This window comes from Harmonia axyridis, chromosome 4 (assembly GCF_914767665.1).
Source record: "Harmonia axyridis chromosome 4, icHarAxyr1.1, whole genome shotgun sequence".
Classification (NCBI taxonomy): domain Eukaryota; kingdom Metazoa; phylum Arthropoda; class Insecta; order Coleoptera; family Coccinellidae; genus Harmonia; species Harmonia axyridis.
Genome location: NC_059504.1, coordinates 10,126,105 through 10,142,444, shown reverse-complemented (window position 1 = coordinate 10,142,444; position 16,340 = coordinate 10,126,105). Strand labels below are relative to the sequence as shown.

At 36.1% G+C, this 16,340-nt stretch overlaps 1 protein-coding gene across 1 annotated transcript in view; it reads left to right on the top strand.

The window, feature by feature from the left end:
- The window catches only part of LOC123678954 (basement membrane-specific heparan sulfate proteoglycan core protein-like), a 308,827-nt gene that overhangs the window by 253,157 nt on the left and 39,330 nt on the right, over positions 1–16,340 (top strand). The window contains exons 25-30 of the mRNA XM_045616232.1: positions 2,766–2,882; positions 4,064–4,174; positions 5,919–6,029; positions 7,821–8,048; positions 8,451–8,564; positions 12,526–12,663. Coding sequence (XP_045472188.1) covers positions 2,766–2,882; positions 4,064–4,174; positions 5,919–6,029; positions 7,821–8,048; positions 8,451–8,564; positions 12,526–12,663 — 819 coding nt within the window. The remainder of the gene's footprint in view (positions 1–2,765; positions 2,883–4,063; positions 4,175–5,918; positions 6,030–7,820; positions 8,049–8,450; positions 8,565–12,525; positions 12,664–16,340) is intronic.

Sequence of the window (16,340 nt, the reverse complement as noted above, 5' to 3'; positions counted from 1 at the left end):
CCTGTCTATCGCTCCTCATCTCCGATGGCAACAATTTTCTTTATGGTTAACTAGTTACCTATATTTCTACCAATCCGATATTTTTGTTTATCTACCTTTGGCCGCTCCCCGTTATAGCACAATTTTTTTTTATATTGTAACAATAAGTTGCTACTTAATCTTAATCTGAAGAGGTTTTTATGGGGTATTTCGAATTATGTCAATGTGGAAAAAAACAAAATGAAATAGTTTAGTACTGAAGTAAGTTTAATATGAACTGACAAACCGCAATACTGTAAACAAACTAAATTGCGGTTGATCTTCATATACCGTTCAAGTAAAGAGGGCTGTTGTACCAACTCAGCAACATAAACAATTTCGATAATCCCTTGAAAAATATTTTTCAACAATAAATTTTAATCTTGATGAAATGTAGATTTTTGTTTTATCTGAACATTCGATTGAGGATTCATGTGAATAAATAAAATTACAAAACAAAGATAAATGCTCCTTTTTTTATTCAATATATACAAGTTTGTCTGTCTTGGGTTACCCACACCCAATTCTGTAGTTCTTTATGAAACTTTGTCAAGGCTTTCTCGGGGCAAATATCGTAGGTGCGTCTTCCTTCTAAGGATTGCGGTATTTCGTCCTGTGATCACTGGTGGACTCATCAGTTGGGCAATTCAGTTATCTTTGCCCAAAACACACCCTTTCAGACCATCGTGGAGAGGTGACTCTGCACAAATTCGGGGATTCTTTATGAACCCACTGATGTACCGCTAGAGAGTGATGTGAAACCAGAAACGCCATCTTTCGGGCATGCAGAGTCACTACAAAACTATGAAATTGTTAGGTTAGAAAAGAGATGATGTTATTTGATTTGAAGGTTAAGCCGTGTTTTGAGCGGTCCCATTCTCATTTCATAGTTTCAAATAAATGATAAACGTGGAAATACCATAATTGAAAAACACCCCAACTCGCCATACTATACAGCAAAACTCGCGATTTCTTATCCGTTACATTCCCCAGATTAAATCCACCCCATCCATCGTCAGATACTTGCCGATCATCCCTTCGTTCAAATATTCTCGGAATTCCCGAGATCCACCCCTGCGCAAGAATCCGACATCGTACCAAGCACGGACCTACACCCCGCGTCCATTTCCTTCATATTATTTATTAGCAGAATATTATGCATAAACGAATTTTTGATGAATTGCGTTCTGGGCACATCCGTATTGTGAGATGACGTAGCGTGAAAATCAACTATTAGCCCTCCCGAGTTATATGATAATCTGGGCTTCGATCGGCGGAAATATTGTTTCAATTAATGATGGAGAAGTTAATTAAAACCGTAACGAGTCAATTTGATTTACGTAATTGATTTTGACAAGTTTCGAATCGTCGGTGGGGGATATTATGCTATTGGTATTGTGGGGAGGTATGGATTAGTTTATGAATGATCAATTTATATTCGACGGATCAAGTATTATTAAGTATACACTTTTAAATATAGCGGTTTTTGAGAGGAATTATACAAATTTTGAATGGTTATAATTTCAACTTCGTCGGTAGCTTAGTTGGTGAGAACACTGGACTGGTGATTCGAAGGTTGCGGGTTCGAATCTCGCTCGAGGAGGTACTTTTTCCGGAATCAAAAATTATCTGTAAGCCATCTTATATTGTACTGTGTATTATGTTTTCAAATTCAGTAGGATATTTTTGTTTAATACGATATGCCATTTAATCATTAAAAGATTCATGCTAAGAGTAATTTAATAAAAATTCCTGGGCGACATTGTTCAGTCGACAGACTGGACAAATTTGCCTATAATACGACCAATAGTAAAGCGATTAACAGAACAATATCCGTGAATTCTTCTTAAATTTTTCTCTGTATTCTCAAATAAGCACTGATTTTAAGTACCATTATACCATTGCGCAGGCATACAACTTGGAGAATAAGAAAAGGAAGAAGAAATTCACGTTGTACAGCACTCGGAAACATCCTTGATCACTCTACTAACTGAACTGGTCATCACCTCGTAACTTACTCCACTGAACTCTCATTTTCCCAGTTTTATACCTGGGTTACAAACATAAAATCATATTGTACACCGTGAATTTCTTCTTCCTTTTCTTATTCTCTAATGCCTGCGCAATGGTATCGTGATCCTGCACACTAATCAGGGTAGGGGAAAGATATTCTCTATTGTATCTTTCTAGGAACCCTATCAATGAGAAAGTTGTATGCACAAGTACTATGAAAGACAATTGTTACACTAATGCAGGTACATTTATATTAAGTATTGTGACGACAAATTCGGCTAGCAACAGACATTATTACTTTTTTTTTGTCGCCACTGTATAATCAAATGAGCTTGTCCACAAAGATTGGAATGTATCATGTATTGTCAAAAAATTCTAATTCTAAACTTGTAAGAAGTCCAACAGAGCCATAAAAGTTACCTATTTAAAAAATAAAAACCTGAATTATCTTGCGCATTCGCCAATTTGTTGCCAATGAAGATGCATTGTAACTTTTTCGAGGAGCTAAAGATACTATCGGATATTTGCCTTTCATCCTTCCTAAAACATTCAGAATTTTATTTTTTCCTTCAATTCTTCGTAATTTATTTCTCAAAATTTCACATATGAAATATGTTCAATGAACATTGCAACCTTAAATTCCAAAGTAACAGAAGAATACTGTTTGTTATTTTCCTTCACAAGAGAATTTCCACGTGAAATATTTCAAATTACAGATTTATCTTTTATTTCAGAATCACAATGTGTGTCTGGACAGTTCCAGTGTCAAGATGGAACATGTATCAACGATTATCAAAGATGTGATAGACAAACAGACTGCCGAAATGGTGAAGACGAACAAAATTGTCCAGGTGAATATGTTTTTTTTATTTTTTTGATGATGATAATGAATGCTTATTGCTTGAACTGATAACTTGCTTTTCTGTTTTGCTTAACCGCTTGAACGCAAAACATTTTTAATTTATTTTTGTTTATGAAATAACTGTATGATAAAATTTCCATTTTTATACACTGTGTCCGTAAAGTATGGAACAAATTCATTTTCAGCTAAACAGACCATTTTAAGAAATAATCGTAAATCACATCGATTTTTTATTTTAATTTACCGTATTTTAAAATAACTATCTAATATACACCCCTATTTTGTCTCAATTTTCCGATTACTCTAGCTGTGCTGATTCCAAAAATGTATCACATGTTGATTCCAATTGGTACAGGCTGGACAAAAATACAATAGTTTTGTGTTAGCTCAGAAAATAACGCGTACCTCTTTATCAGTTAAATTAACAATATTATCAAAAATACTTATTGTCTAGCGGCAATTGGATTGAATGTAACATCCTATAGTTGATTACATTTTTATATTAATAAAAATGTATAAAAATAAGAAATAATTTCTTTCATATTCTGTCTGTTAGACCACAAGTACCAAACATGTTTGGAAACAGCCCATTTTTATTAATCTAAAATGTAACAAACTACAAGGTGTTACATTCAAACCAATTACCGCTAGACAATAAGTATTTTTGATAATATTGTTGATTCAACTAATAAAGAATGTTACGCGTTACTTTATGAGCACACACAAAACTATTGTATTTTAGTCCACCCTGTACCAATTGGAAGTAACATGTGATACATTTTTGGAATCATCTCAGCTAGAGTAATCCGGAAATTGAGACAAAATGAGGGTGTTCCATTAAAAAAAATGACGGTGACGTCATTACTCGAAAGTAATTCACCCTGTATATTAGATTATTATTTTAAATAACGGTGAATTAAAATGAAAAATCGACGTGTTTCAGAATTATTCCTTAAAATGGTCTGTTTAGCTAAAAATGAATTTGTTCCATAATTTACGGACACAGTGTATATTTTATCATCTGATTCAGTGTATATTTTATCATCTGATTGTTCAAAGCTTTCTTTTATTTTTTATTTATAATGCATAACACGCTATGCGAAAGCTGTTACTGATATTTGAATGAATTCCGTTTAAAAGTTGCACTATTTTGCATGTTCGAAAATATAGCTGGATGTAGCTCAGACGAATTTGCTTGTGGAGATGGTAAATGTATTCCGCTAGCAGCCAAATGCGATAGAAAGTATGATTGTCCAGACAAATCTGACGAGAAAAAATGTCGTAAGTTTTCCCAGTTTACAGTCAAAGCTGTACCTTCATCTACGTATCTGCACCTTCATCAAGTGTACATCTGTAGCTCTTCTTAGTTCAACTCAGAACATCAAAACGCTGAAAAGACTCTTACTTTCATTCTCTTCCAACGAAAACCTCATACTGTTTTCGCTATCGAATAAAGGTTTCTCATGGAAAAAGTGGGCTCCTACTTGGAATGCGATGTTTGCAATTTTTTTCTGGTTTATTTCCTGTGTTTTTATTTTTGCGCGCTTGTTCTGAAAACAGGTCAATGTTATTGCGCCTAAAAATAGGGAATAGTATCATTTCCACTTGGCCTTTCGTGAGAGCCTTTTTCAGAGTGTGAATTGTCATTCTAAAAAATGTATTCTTGTAAATGAAATCATTACTATGAAATCTCTACTAAAAGAAAAAATCGAGAATGATTCAAAAGTATGTGTCCAGCATTCAAATTAATCAAGGAATTGACATTCCAGACCTCTCGGTTGGACATATTTCGAAAAACATGGGTATGAATTGTAATTGGAAACTACCTAAGTAGAAGAAAGAGTGAAAATTCTAGAAAATAATGAAGCATATTTCATTCACCAATGAATTCTCTCAATTTACATTTCGCTGTTGCATTGTTTCCTCGAATATAACAGTGATCAACATGTTCGAATTACAATTATGAAAATTTCGAAACATAGAAATATGAGAATACATCATTATCGTTTTCCACAAAATACTAACTCAGAGCTTCTCTCAATAATTCGAAAATCACCAAATAGACAACGAGGCTTCCGTATTCATAAGTTCCTTATGATTTCCTCTAAATTTCTGTAGGTTCAAATTGTCAAACCGTAAACAAGGACGTTAGATCACAGGGATTGAAAATTTTCAGATGAACAAGCGCGCAAGAGCTTCTTTCAATATTTTAACATTGAATTCTTCGTTGATTAAGGTAGCCTCTATCATCTACTGCTGCTTCAATTATCGCAGACCTTTTCATTCTTTTCGAGATTCATATACTTTTCTGTAATTCTGAATCTCAATTCTTTCTAATTATAATTTTGGTATACAATTATCTATCAATCATTTTCCGTTCATCTATTTTCTACGACCGTAAAATGTAAAATAACGACTACTTTCAAATGTAGGCACAAGGTAGGGCAGAATATAGTCTCTTGTTTCAAAATATTCAATGAAAGACTCCTAGATCGAGTTATTGTCTCAGTAGTCACCATGCAGTGTTCATGTGAACACCGAAGCTTTTTAGAGGAGTAGGGGTTTTGGCTACGAAGAGCGTTTACGTAATCGTAATATTTGATCCTTAAATGGTTACGAGAAGAATCTCCAACTGCACAGAAACACCCTCATGTGTCAGAGCTTTTGACCTCGAAAGCTTTAACTGAAGATTTTATCGCTGGAAAAACTGCCCAAAAACTTCTTTTGAAGATCCTATTCGGTATTGCGAGTTTTTAATTCACCTTTTAAAATCAGGGACTAAATACTGCCCCACTTTGTTTTATTCTTTCTACTCTCAAATATTTCTCTCCATAACTATGAGCCAATTCTTCAGTAGATCCTACTTCTATAGTTTCACAATTTCCAAGATCAAGGCCTACCGAGATGAGAAACCGCCATTCCATCCATCCTGACATGTTTGATGTAAATAATCTTCATTCTCCACAGCTAACTTTTCGTTCTCAACTCAATTTCGATCAAAGGTCGATTCATATTCAATTTTCAGCGTGCCGTCCAGACGATTTTCATTGCACGAATGGATTCTGTATCCCCTCTCGTCAGAGATGCGACGGCGTCCACAATTGTCAAGATGGTTCGGACGAAGATAATTGTCCTAGTATGATTTTTTTTCAAATGATCCTCTCATTTTATATCGATCTCTCTTCGTGCTATTTCTGGTGGTGGTTAATACCAAATTATTAACGATTTTGCTATTCATTTGCGATTTTCCTCGAAAAAAGTCACTTCTTCGTTCTCAGATGTGCGAAAAAACCAAATGATTGCAAAAAAAATACTCATTTTGCGCCTCGGCTAGCTCCCAAACTCCAAAGAATATAAGTAAAAAATAGGTAGTCCTAGAGGAATGAGGTTAGTTTTGTTTGAGGATTGGATAGTGTGATTTTCCTTCCATGGCAGGGAGGGTAACGTGGTGTTGTGGCTTTCATTGAAAAAGCCATCTTGTGACAGCTACAGTTTATCGTCGTCTTCGAGTGAAAACCGGAAACATCAATTGGAAGAAAAAGGATCTGTCTTCATCCGCCTGAACCTCTGAAAATTTGCTAGAGTTCGTCTAGCTTCAAGCATCTTGTTCTGCAGGCAAACATGCTTCTGTTTTTCGGATTTCAGGCAGTTCAAGAATTTTTTATCTGAACCTCAGGATGTACCCAAATAAAATCATATTTGTGGAGTAATCACTTCCAAGGAATTGAGCGAGTCGTGTTGTCAGGTGATCCTTCAACTGTGAACTTGAGAAGGTAATGATGAAGCTTACTTCACTTTCAAGGTGTTCTAATATGCAAAACTGCCTTTACTGGTCAACTGACAACTTTTCAGAGGTCCACCAAATGCCCATCTACTGCCCAAAAGTCATAAGTTGAGTTTTATTCCTTTTGGAGATTGGCCGTTACAGTAAACTCTGGCCAGTACTACTGCTTGCTGAAGAATTTGGTGATTGATATCTCAAGATGGTGCTGCAGCACCCTGAGTTGAGGTCGTTGTGGCTCGGTTAGCCTTCCGGGAACTACTACCACATGGATCTTTTGTTCTTAACTCTACCTATTCATACAAACCCAAGAAGGTCGTCGTTTCTCTTAACGAAACCGACATCATCCTTAGGAGCCTTGGCTGTTACTTCTTGAGTATTCTGAACTGAATTTCCCATATGAGCGGTTCTTCTGCCAGTCAACCGCGGACACTTGGACACAATGTGTTCAGCTGTTTTTACCTCCACTCCATAGAGCCTGCGAATATCATCTGCTGACTAACCCATGCGGTACAAATGGTATTTGTACCAACAATGTCCTGTCAGCAGTGCCATAATTACCCAAAGCTCAGCTCGTGGCAGCTTCAAAGGCTTCCTGGTAGAAATCGGTGAAGGCACTTCAAATTTCTTTGATTGATCAAGATCAGGAGTGTTTCCCCAGAGGGTTATTTTATTGTCCAACTGCCATTGTTGGGCCGCTGCCTCATATTGATCTCTTTTCATTGCCTTCAATACCACAATGCTCCGATACCCATATAACAGATAGTTTATTGCAGCTGGCCAGTTGCTTTATGGTATTACGACCCTCAAATGCCAGCAGGATCTTTTTATATGATACCAAGGAGCTCAATATGGCCAGATTATCCATAGTGATATAAAAATGCGCGCGTTTGGGGTTTCTTTTGAGACACTCTTGAGCAGAGCTAGTCTCGGTTTATTAAATAGAGGGCTCACTTCCCAGAGTTTCAGAGATCCTCATTTCACATCCTTATACCGCAATACTTGTGAGGCTATCAATTTTAATCGACAAACTGAGAGAGCAAGCCGATGCGTACGACTTCAATTGCAAATTGTTTCTCTTACTTCGCCGAAGTGACTTTTTCGATCTGATTAACAACTTTCATCCTAAAATTTCATTTACATTAGGCAAGGAAGGTTGTCCACCTCGAGCATGGCAGTGCGCTGATGGAGGTTGCATCCACATGTCTAACAGATGCAATCAAATAAAAGATTGTGCAGATAACTCGGATGAAATTGGTTGCGAGCCATGCAAAATGGACCAATTTCGATGCGAAAATGGCACCTGCCTCAATCCATCTCAGAGATGTGATGGCATAGCTGATTGTCCTTCAGCGGAGGATGAAGCATCCTGCGGTTAGTTAATCTTCACATTAAATTTCGAATAATCTAACCCCGAAGTACAAAAGTAGGCTGTGTGGAAGATAACAAAAACAAAAACCGAAAAATATTTCATTTTGCGCTCAAAACAAAACGCTAATGTATATATTTCATATTAGATTTGTACATATATTTCACACACATATTTTTTCCAAAACCATAAACTCAACTATCAAGTTTCCAAGTAATATTGAAAATATGTATATATGTACCCCACATATGACCCACATATAATATCCACATAGTACCCACATATTTCACAATATCAAAATTTGCCTCCTTTCTATGAATATCATTATTTCTTCGAGTACTGGTGCAATTATTTTTCGGTTTTATCAACATTTCCAAGTGTATAACTCTGTCTTTTATGTGAAACAGCGAAATGCTCAGAAGACGAATTTAAATGCACAAGTGGTCAATGTATACCCGTTCGAGAACGTTGTGATAGAGTTCGAAATTGTCAAGATGGTAGTGATGAAATGTCTTGTAACGGTAAGATTTTATCTGTAACGATTCTTCTAACGATTTTATTGTTTTGATGCTGCCAAATAATTTTCTTTTCAGTAGACTCTTTATTGATTTTATTCTTATTCTATAATTTAATTCTTTTGAATCTTTTCTCGTAATTCAATTCTCTAGATAATTCCCTCAAATCTTCTTTACGATCATTTTGATTTCTTTTGTATCTTTCTTCACTTATGTACAGTTTGGCAATCTAATGACGCTCTGATTTACCTAGAAATTAGAATTATTCAATTGAATTAACCATTGAATTATGCACCAAGTCTATCGTCGATTATAAATAAGCTTCAGCTGATATTCTGGTTGGTGGATGAAAAAATCAAAAAGCTAAATGATTTGAAAAGAAGGTTGACTTTAATATTCACCATATTTTCTGCTGGAATTTTTCCAACTATTCGTTGCTTCAAAGAAATAAATTTCACATTATCGAAAATAAATAACAGAAAGCACTCCTATTGATTTTAGATTACGATCCACCTGATATTATATATTAATTTGATGATATAATAGTAGTTATTTTTGTGTACGTGAATCGTAATGAATGTTCCTGTGATAAATTATACACTATCGTTCACACCATTAGAGCACCCTATATCTGAAACATCCAAAAGTAAAGGTCTATAATCAGTCATAAAATATTAAATAAGGTATATTTTCTGCTGGGCTTTTCAAACCTTCGAAAATTCCATTTTAGGTCATTTCATCCACCAAGGTAATGAGAATATATTCGCTGCAACATCACTGGAAAAATTGCTTGTTATTAATTGTAAATTATTTGCTTTTTTTATATGCATGCATGTTGTCTTGTGGATGATACATGCAGGTCGCAATTTAGTATGCATGCCAGGGTTTTGGATATGCCATGATCATTTTTTATGCATTCCTAAAAGTAGCCATTGTGACGGAAAATTCGACTGTGAAGATCGCAGTGACGAAAGATACTGCGGTCCAGCCAGCAATATAACAGGTAAAATTGTCCTAAGGACTGTTTTTATCAACTGATAAATCTCAAACTACTAGTTAAAAATAAACTATGGAGCATTGAAAATTGTTCTGTAAAATTATTTTCGAAAATTTGTCACTTGAAGCTCAAGTCAATAAGACTCTCATAGATATTGGTTCCGGTCAATCGAAGCTAGAAGGAACCTTTGTGATCACTTTTGAGATGAAAAAACTATTGATCTCTTCATTCAAAATTTCCACTCGCAAAATGCATTTTGAACGATTTTGGTTTAATGTGTATCTGTTGGTCTTTGTCCGCAAACTTGTAAATGCCTTAACCTCTATAATTCTTATTCAATTTCATTGAAATTTGATATCTTGTTTAGGCTACAGAAAGTCTCATACGAATTTCTGTTAATCCAATTTTCGCTTATAACTCGAAAACAAGTCCTAAGCACATGACTACTGAGTACTTACTATTACATGTATATCTTGTGCTTTGAAATTCATCAGTTGATGCAAACAGATTGTCCTATTCTGATATTCTACTCTTCTTTCTGTCCCAATGATGCTATCTTTCTCTCGGAATAACCTTAACACATTATGAAATGGGCATATTGCATTGGCCAAGCTAATCTCAGGGTTATAAATGATTCTAGAGGTGAAGTTCGGAGAGTAACTTCTTCCATATTCGATAGGTGTTAATTAGAGTATAAGGCATGTAAGGCGGGAAAATTGTGGAAGACAGCCATTAACATGTCCAAAACAATTCGTCCCATGGTGTGGTAACATAATGGTAGAGACGGGACATTTAGCATAATCAAACTGGCAGGAATCTAGATTAAGGGTTTACCACAGGGGAACGTGCTGCCATTGAAGATGAGTAGCGATAGACCGATTTCGCTGGAGAAAGAGAGTATGGGATGGAAACCGGCAGTATCATTAATACTTCCTTTTATTCCAATGTAGTCCAATCATCTTAGTAGTACGCCCAGCTATAAACTCGTATACTCTTGTATTATGACATCCTTAAAATTGTCTCAAAACCTGCTTATGGTAGGGTGGACACGATCGTTGAAATCTTAGGTCGATGTCACAAAAATTGATTTTTTGCACATCTTGTTCAAATATCATATTTCCTTTGGGAGTTTCGCTATTTGTATTGATGATCAATATTGTATTGGGATTGTATCTATTTTTTTGGTTAAGTATTCCTGTTCTGTAGTCTATGATATCTGATATCATCTGGTACATACCCTGCCAAGACATATTTGAGCTCTTTTAGTGTACCTAATTGTGAATCGTTAATCAAGATGAATTTGCGACAAGTAAAGACTGAGACAATCAAACAATCGTTACTTTTTTGGATCTAATTAAAAATCTATAGCATATGTAGCTTCTGTAACTTGATTATTTTGAAAAGATTTCTGAAGAGGCGATGATGATGATGATTTATTTGAGAAGCTTGTAAAGCATAGTATTTTGCTTCAGCAGCAGTCAAATTATATTGAAGAAGTATACGACTTTTCACCAAGTCCCCGAAATCATCACCACGTTCTTCTACTTCTCTGATAACAGTATCTTCAAACTCAAGAGTACTCACATTTTTATCTTACGTCGATATTTTTCTTTTTTCCTTCTCGAACTTCTCAAACAAAAGTTGTTGGGCGTTAATCCTTTACAATATTGATAATGAATACAAATAGTATCGAAAAGCCCAAAGAAAACGAGATATTTGTAAGAAAGATGTGAAAAAAAAATTTTTGAGCTTTTTTATCATAGTCACGTACACCCTAACCTATGTAGGTTTTGGATAGATGAACCTAAACTGAGGATATTTAAAGCGCTGGGAAGTGAGCCCTCTATTTTACAGACCGAGATACTGGCTGTTTACGTTTGCGCTCAGGAGTGCCTTAAAATGAACCTAAAGAGGGCGCATGACAACATCAACACGGACAGTCAGACCACGCTGAGATCCCTGGAATCGTACTGCCAGGGGTCTCTGTTGACCTGGGAGTGCCGTAACACCATAAAGCAACTGGCCAGAGGCAATAAAGTGGCTCTACTGTGGGTACCAGGGTACTGTGGTGTTGAAGGAAACGAAAAAGCTAATGAACCTGTATAAAGTGCATCGAGGTTCAAACCTACTGGACCTGAGCCTTTCTGTAGGCTAGGAAAAGACCAATATAAGGCAGCGGTCCAGCAATGGGAGTTGAATAACAGGATAAGCCACTGGTCAAACACTGCTGGACTTACTCAGGCCAAGAAATTTGTGATGATTTTACCTACCTACGCCAGAAAGCTTTTGAATTTGTCACGAGCTGAGCTCCGGGTGATGGTGGAACTGCTGACGGGGCATTGTCGGTACAAACATCATTTGTACCGTATGGGAAAGTCAGCAGATGAGATTTGCAGGCTCTGTGACTCAGAAACAGAAACTACTGAACACATGGTATGCAAGTGTCCAGAGCTGGCTGGACTAAGAACCATTCATATGTGTCCAGGCGAAGGCCCCTAAGGAGTTCGTCAGTTTTATCAACCCCATTGACGACCTCCTTGAGTTTCCAGAATGAGTAGGGTAGAGAACAAAAGATCTGCATGGTCGCAGTTCACGGAAGGCTTACCGAGTCACCACGATCCCAGTTCCAATAATAATAATATGTATGTTCTGAGATGAATTTTAGGATGTCAAAACACAAGTTTATAGCATGGATTCCTATTTAATTTTGACAGGGATAACGACTAAATAGGTGAACCGGTCTATCGCTACACAACCTCGATGACAGCACGTTTCCCGTCTAAAACCAAACTCTCAACCTAGACTTCAGCCAGTCTGATTTTCCTTCAAGCGTAGAGGATTATTAATTCTTTATTTAACAAGACATTGAATTGGATGAGGGCTTGTGGAATCGACAGAAACTAACTGCACGTGTCAAAACTAGTCAATTAGAAATTTAGATACTGACATTTTTGATTCTTTTAATGTCAGATGCGGGAAGGAGATGCGATGATAGCGAATTCAAATGCGCTGAAGGTTATTGTATCATGGGTTACAAAAGATGTAATGGCATTGTCGATTGCCCCAGTGGCAGCGACGAAGAGAACTGTCAACCCTATCCACCGCCTGGTATGTTCTTTCAAATTATTATCATTTAGGTATTCAGAATGGCAATTTTGCATGGTTAGATCGAATTGCGATATCGTACGTTGTTATTCTAAAAAAAGAAAGGCATTCACGAATTGTAGGATATACCGGAATAAAATGTATCGTACTTAAAAGCACTAGAGCTTTTTTCATCGGATAAACTTTTATTTTTGACGGAAATTAGCTGATTTCAGGTATCTATGAATAGAAAACTCAGAATTTTCAAACTCTAAAAAACGTTATTTCAATATAACGTAAAGAGGGATTACGACCACGTGGTTTTTGGCGTATCAGTCAAACTTTGGTACACATTTCCCTTTTGGCGCTCCTGCGATGACCAAACTTTTTACGGTGTACGAAGTTGTGCAGGCTGTTTCACGTAAACGGATCACTTGATTTTGTCGCTTATCCTTTGAGCAATATTGAAAGAAGACCCATCACAATGATAGTATTTTACAGGGGCTTTCCGAATATGTTATCGGAAAAATTAACTTTTTTAGAAAACAGAAAATTTTTCCTTCAAAAATATACTTCATAATATTTTCCCATATTTTCTGAATGCCCAATCGATTCTGAATAGGAATATGTAAATATAATGGTAGTTTTTCATTTATTTCAAGCAATTTCAATTAAAGTCAAGAAAAATTCAGATTCCATTTTTGAAAAAAATATCCACGTTGTCTACGGCTCTATAAATAATTGATTGGCAAATTATAAAGTTTTCATTCTTGGTTATTATAGAAGCTAAAATATAAAGCATGAATTTTTATTTAAAGCTCTCAATATGTTTACTTTTGAAGAAAGAAGTATTATTTTGGAAAAATAAGAAGAGTAAACATATTGAGAGCTTCGAATGAATTTTCATGCTTCTATTTTACCTTTTATTATAATCGAGAATGAAAACACCAAAATTTGATAATCAAATATTCATTGAACTATACAACATGGATATATTTTGCGAATATTAAATCTGAATTTTCTCAAGTTGCTTATGAATGGAATTGCTCGAAATGAATGAAAAACTACCACTATATTTACATATTCGGATTCAGAATCGATAAGGCATTCAGAAAATATTATGAAGTATATTTTGCAAGGAATAATTTTCTGTTTTCTAGAAAACCGGAAGTTCAAATGAAGGAACAATTGGTGAAAAATTATCCCTAGACCTTCTTATTTTGAAAACCAGTCCAATTTGCAAAAATTTATTTTTCTGGAGAAAATGTTTCTCCTCAATAACTTTCCATGCCTTGGTAGTTTTTCCGAATATTTCCCTCCTGTCAAAAGTTCTATATATATGGAGAACAATTATCGAAAATTACAGCGATAATTGCATTGTAGGAAGCGAAACAGCACTGCGATAATTGGTGGAGTAAACTCTTTCTCCAAAAATGAAAATGAACTCATGCAGTTTTTATGACAACACGCTGTCATGCAAAATTATCGGTAATTTTGATGCACTTGTGCAATTACTTACGATAACATATTTGGATAGCCCGTGAAAAATACCATCATAGTGATCGGTCACTTTTCAATATCGCTCAAAGGATAAGTCACAAAATCCAGTGATCCGCTTACGTGAAACACCCTGTACATATATATCATAATTTTTTTTTGCGAAAAACGAAAAGTTATAAAAAAAATTGTTTTTTCATTCGCTAATGAAAAATATTTTCTTTTCCTCTATGTAGATTATTGTTTAAAATTTAAGCGGAAACCCCATAAAAATTGGTGATTTCTTAAAAAAATTATAAATAATTTCGTTTTGAACTAAGAAGCCACGTGGTGGTGTTTCCTCTTAATAGTTAAATATCAATGAATATGGAAGAAAACCACATCCCGATGAAAATGACCACAAAACACAATGAACTTGCCAAAAAAAAAACACCCTCACGGGTGAAACAAACTTTGTACAGACAACCAGCTCAAACATGCTTCTGCTTTCTGCGCATGCTTTCAAAAATGGTGCAGTCGACACATCGTGCGCATCGAACGAATTCAAATGTCACGATGACACTTGCGTCGATTCGACTTACCGATGCGATGGGATACCAGACTGCACCGACAAATCTGACGAGCAAAACTGTAATGACGATGACAATTACGACGATTACAACGGTGGGTATTCATTGAAGGTAATCCTTGATTCAAGAATGCTTTTCCTTATTACATTTTTTTTCAGTGATTCACAGGTGTTAATAGTATTATTGTAATTTTCTTGTTGGTTGTTTATTCGAGTTGGTAGAATAGATAAGTGTTGATAGGTGGATTGGTCAGTGAACGTTTCACTCACTCTATTTTTTTTTTATTTACATTTATTATTCATTCCAATGATAACTCTTTATCCGATTAAAAGGATAAAGATCTATAGGTACACCTCTTTGAGATTTAGCAAGTCAATAATGAAACCACTTCTAACCCAGGCTTAGAAGAAAAGCGGTTGGAAAACGATGGCGAGATTGGTTTCAATTCAATTCTAATGATTATTTTTAGAAAGGAGTAAATGATTGAACCTCCAGAAAAAAAGGAACGGTTAACAATTTTTTTTGTGAAGTTTTGTTTCATGTAAACAATTTTTGTTACTTAAATATTGTAGTCGTTTTCTGCAAGTTCTTTAAATTTTACAATAAATCAGCTTTTCGAGGAGATCCAAAATCGATGTTTAGTTGTTGTTAAAATGCCTAGAGCACGTGTACCCGGAATTTGTTGCCATCTAAGTGAATTTGAAAGAGGTCGAATTATTGGTCTACGGGAGGCGGGGTTGTCATTTCGAGAAATCGCTAACCGTATGAACAGAATTTCAACTAGTGTTATGAGATGTTGTCAAACGTGGTTTGATAATGCCCTAAATCGAAGAAGAGTAGGGATTAGACGTCGAAGAGGCACAAATGAAGTTCAAAAATCGACGTCTAAGACTTATGGTCGTTAGAGACCGATTTGTAACAACTCGATCTTTGGCTGATGAGTGGTTAGGAGAACAAGGCCATCCTGTAACTGTCCGGACGGTTTACCGCCGGACGAGGTCTTTTGGACTGCAGCATCTTGTGTTCCTCTGACGGTTGAGCATCGCCGGCAACGATTACAGAGGTGCAGAGAACATCAATTTTGGAATGTAAAATGGCATCAGGTCGTCTTTTCTGATGAATATCGATTCTTCTTGGGTGCACATGGTGGCCGAAGAAGGGTTAGACGATGTTGGGGAGGAAGTCGTGAACCTCAGTTTAATCTTGAGCGTCATGTACACCGGAGAGTAGGCGTTATGGTATGGAGTGCTATTGCACATGCAAGTAGGTCACCTTCAGTCTTTATTCGAGGTAACATGACAGCGCTGCGTTACCTTCAAGAAATAGTGGGACCATATGTTCACCCTCACCTTAACCGGCTCGAGAATCCAATATTTCAGCAAGATAATGCCCGACCTCATGTTGCCAGAGTTAGTTTAAACTTTTTCGAAGCAACTCATGTGAATCTTTTGCCATGGCCGCCCAGATCCCCCGATCTTTTGCCCATAGACATGTTTGGGACATCATGGGTAGAAGGCTTGGAAATTTACCCCAGCCCCCACGGACTTTGGCGGCTCTGAGACATGAAGTACAAGTAGCTTGGGATAGTATCCCTCAAGAAGAAATAGACCATCTTATTGCGTCAATGTCGAGACG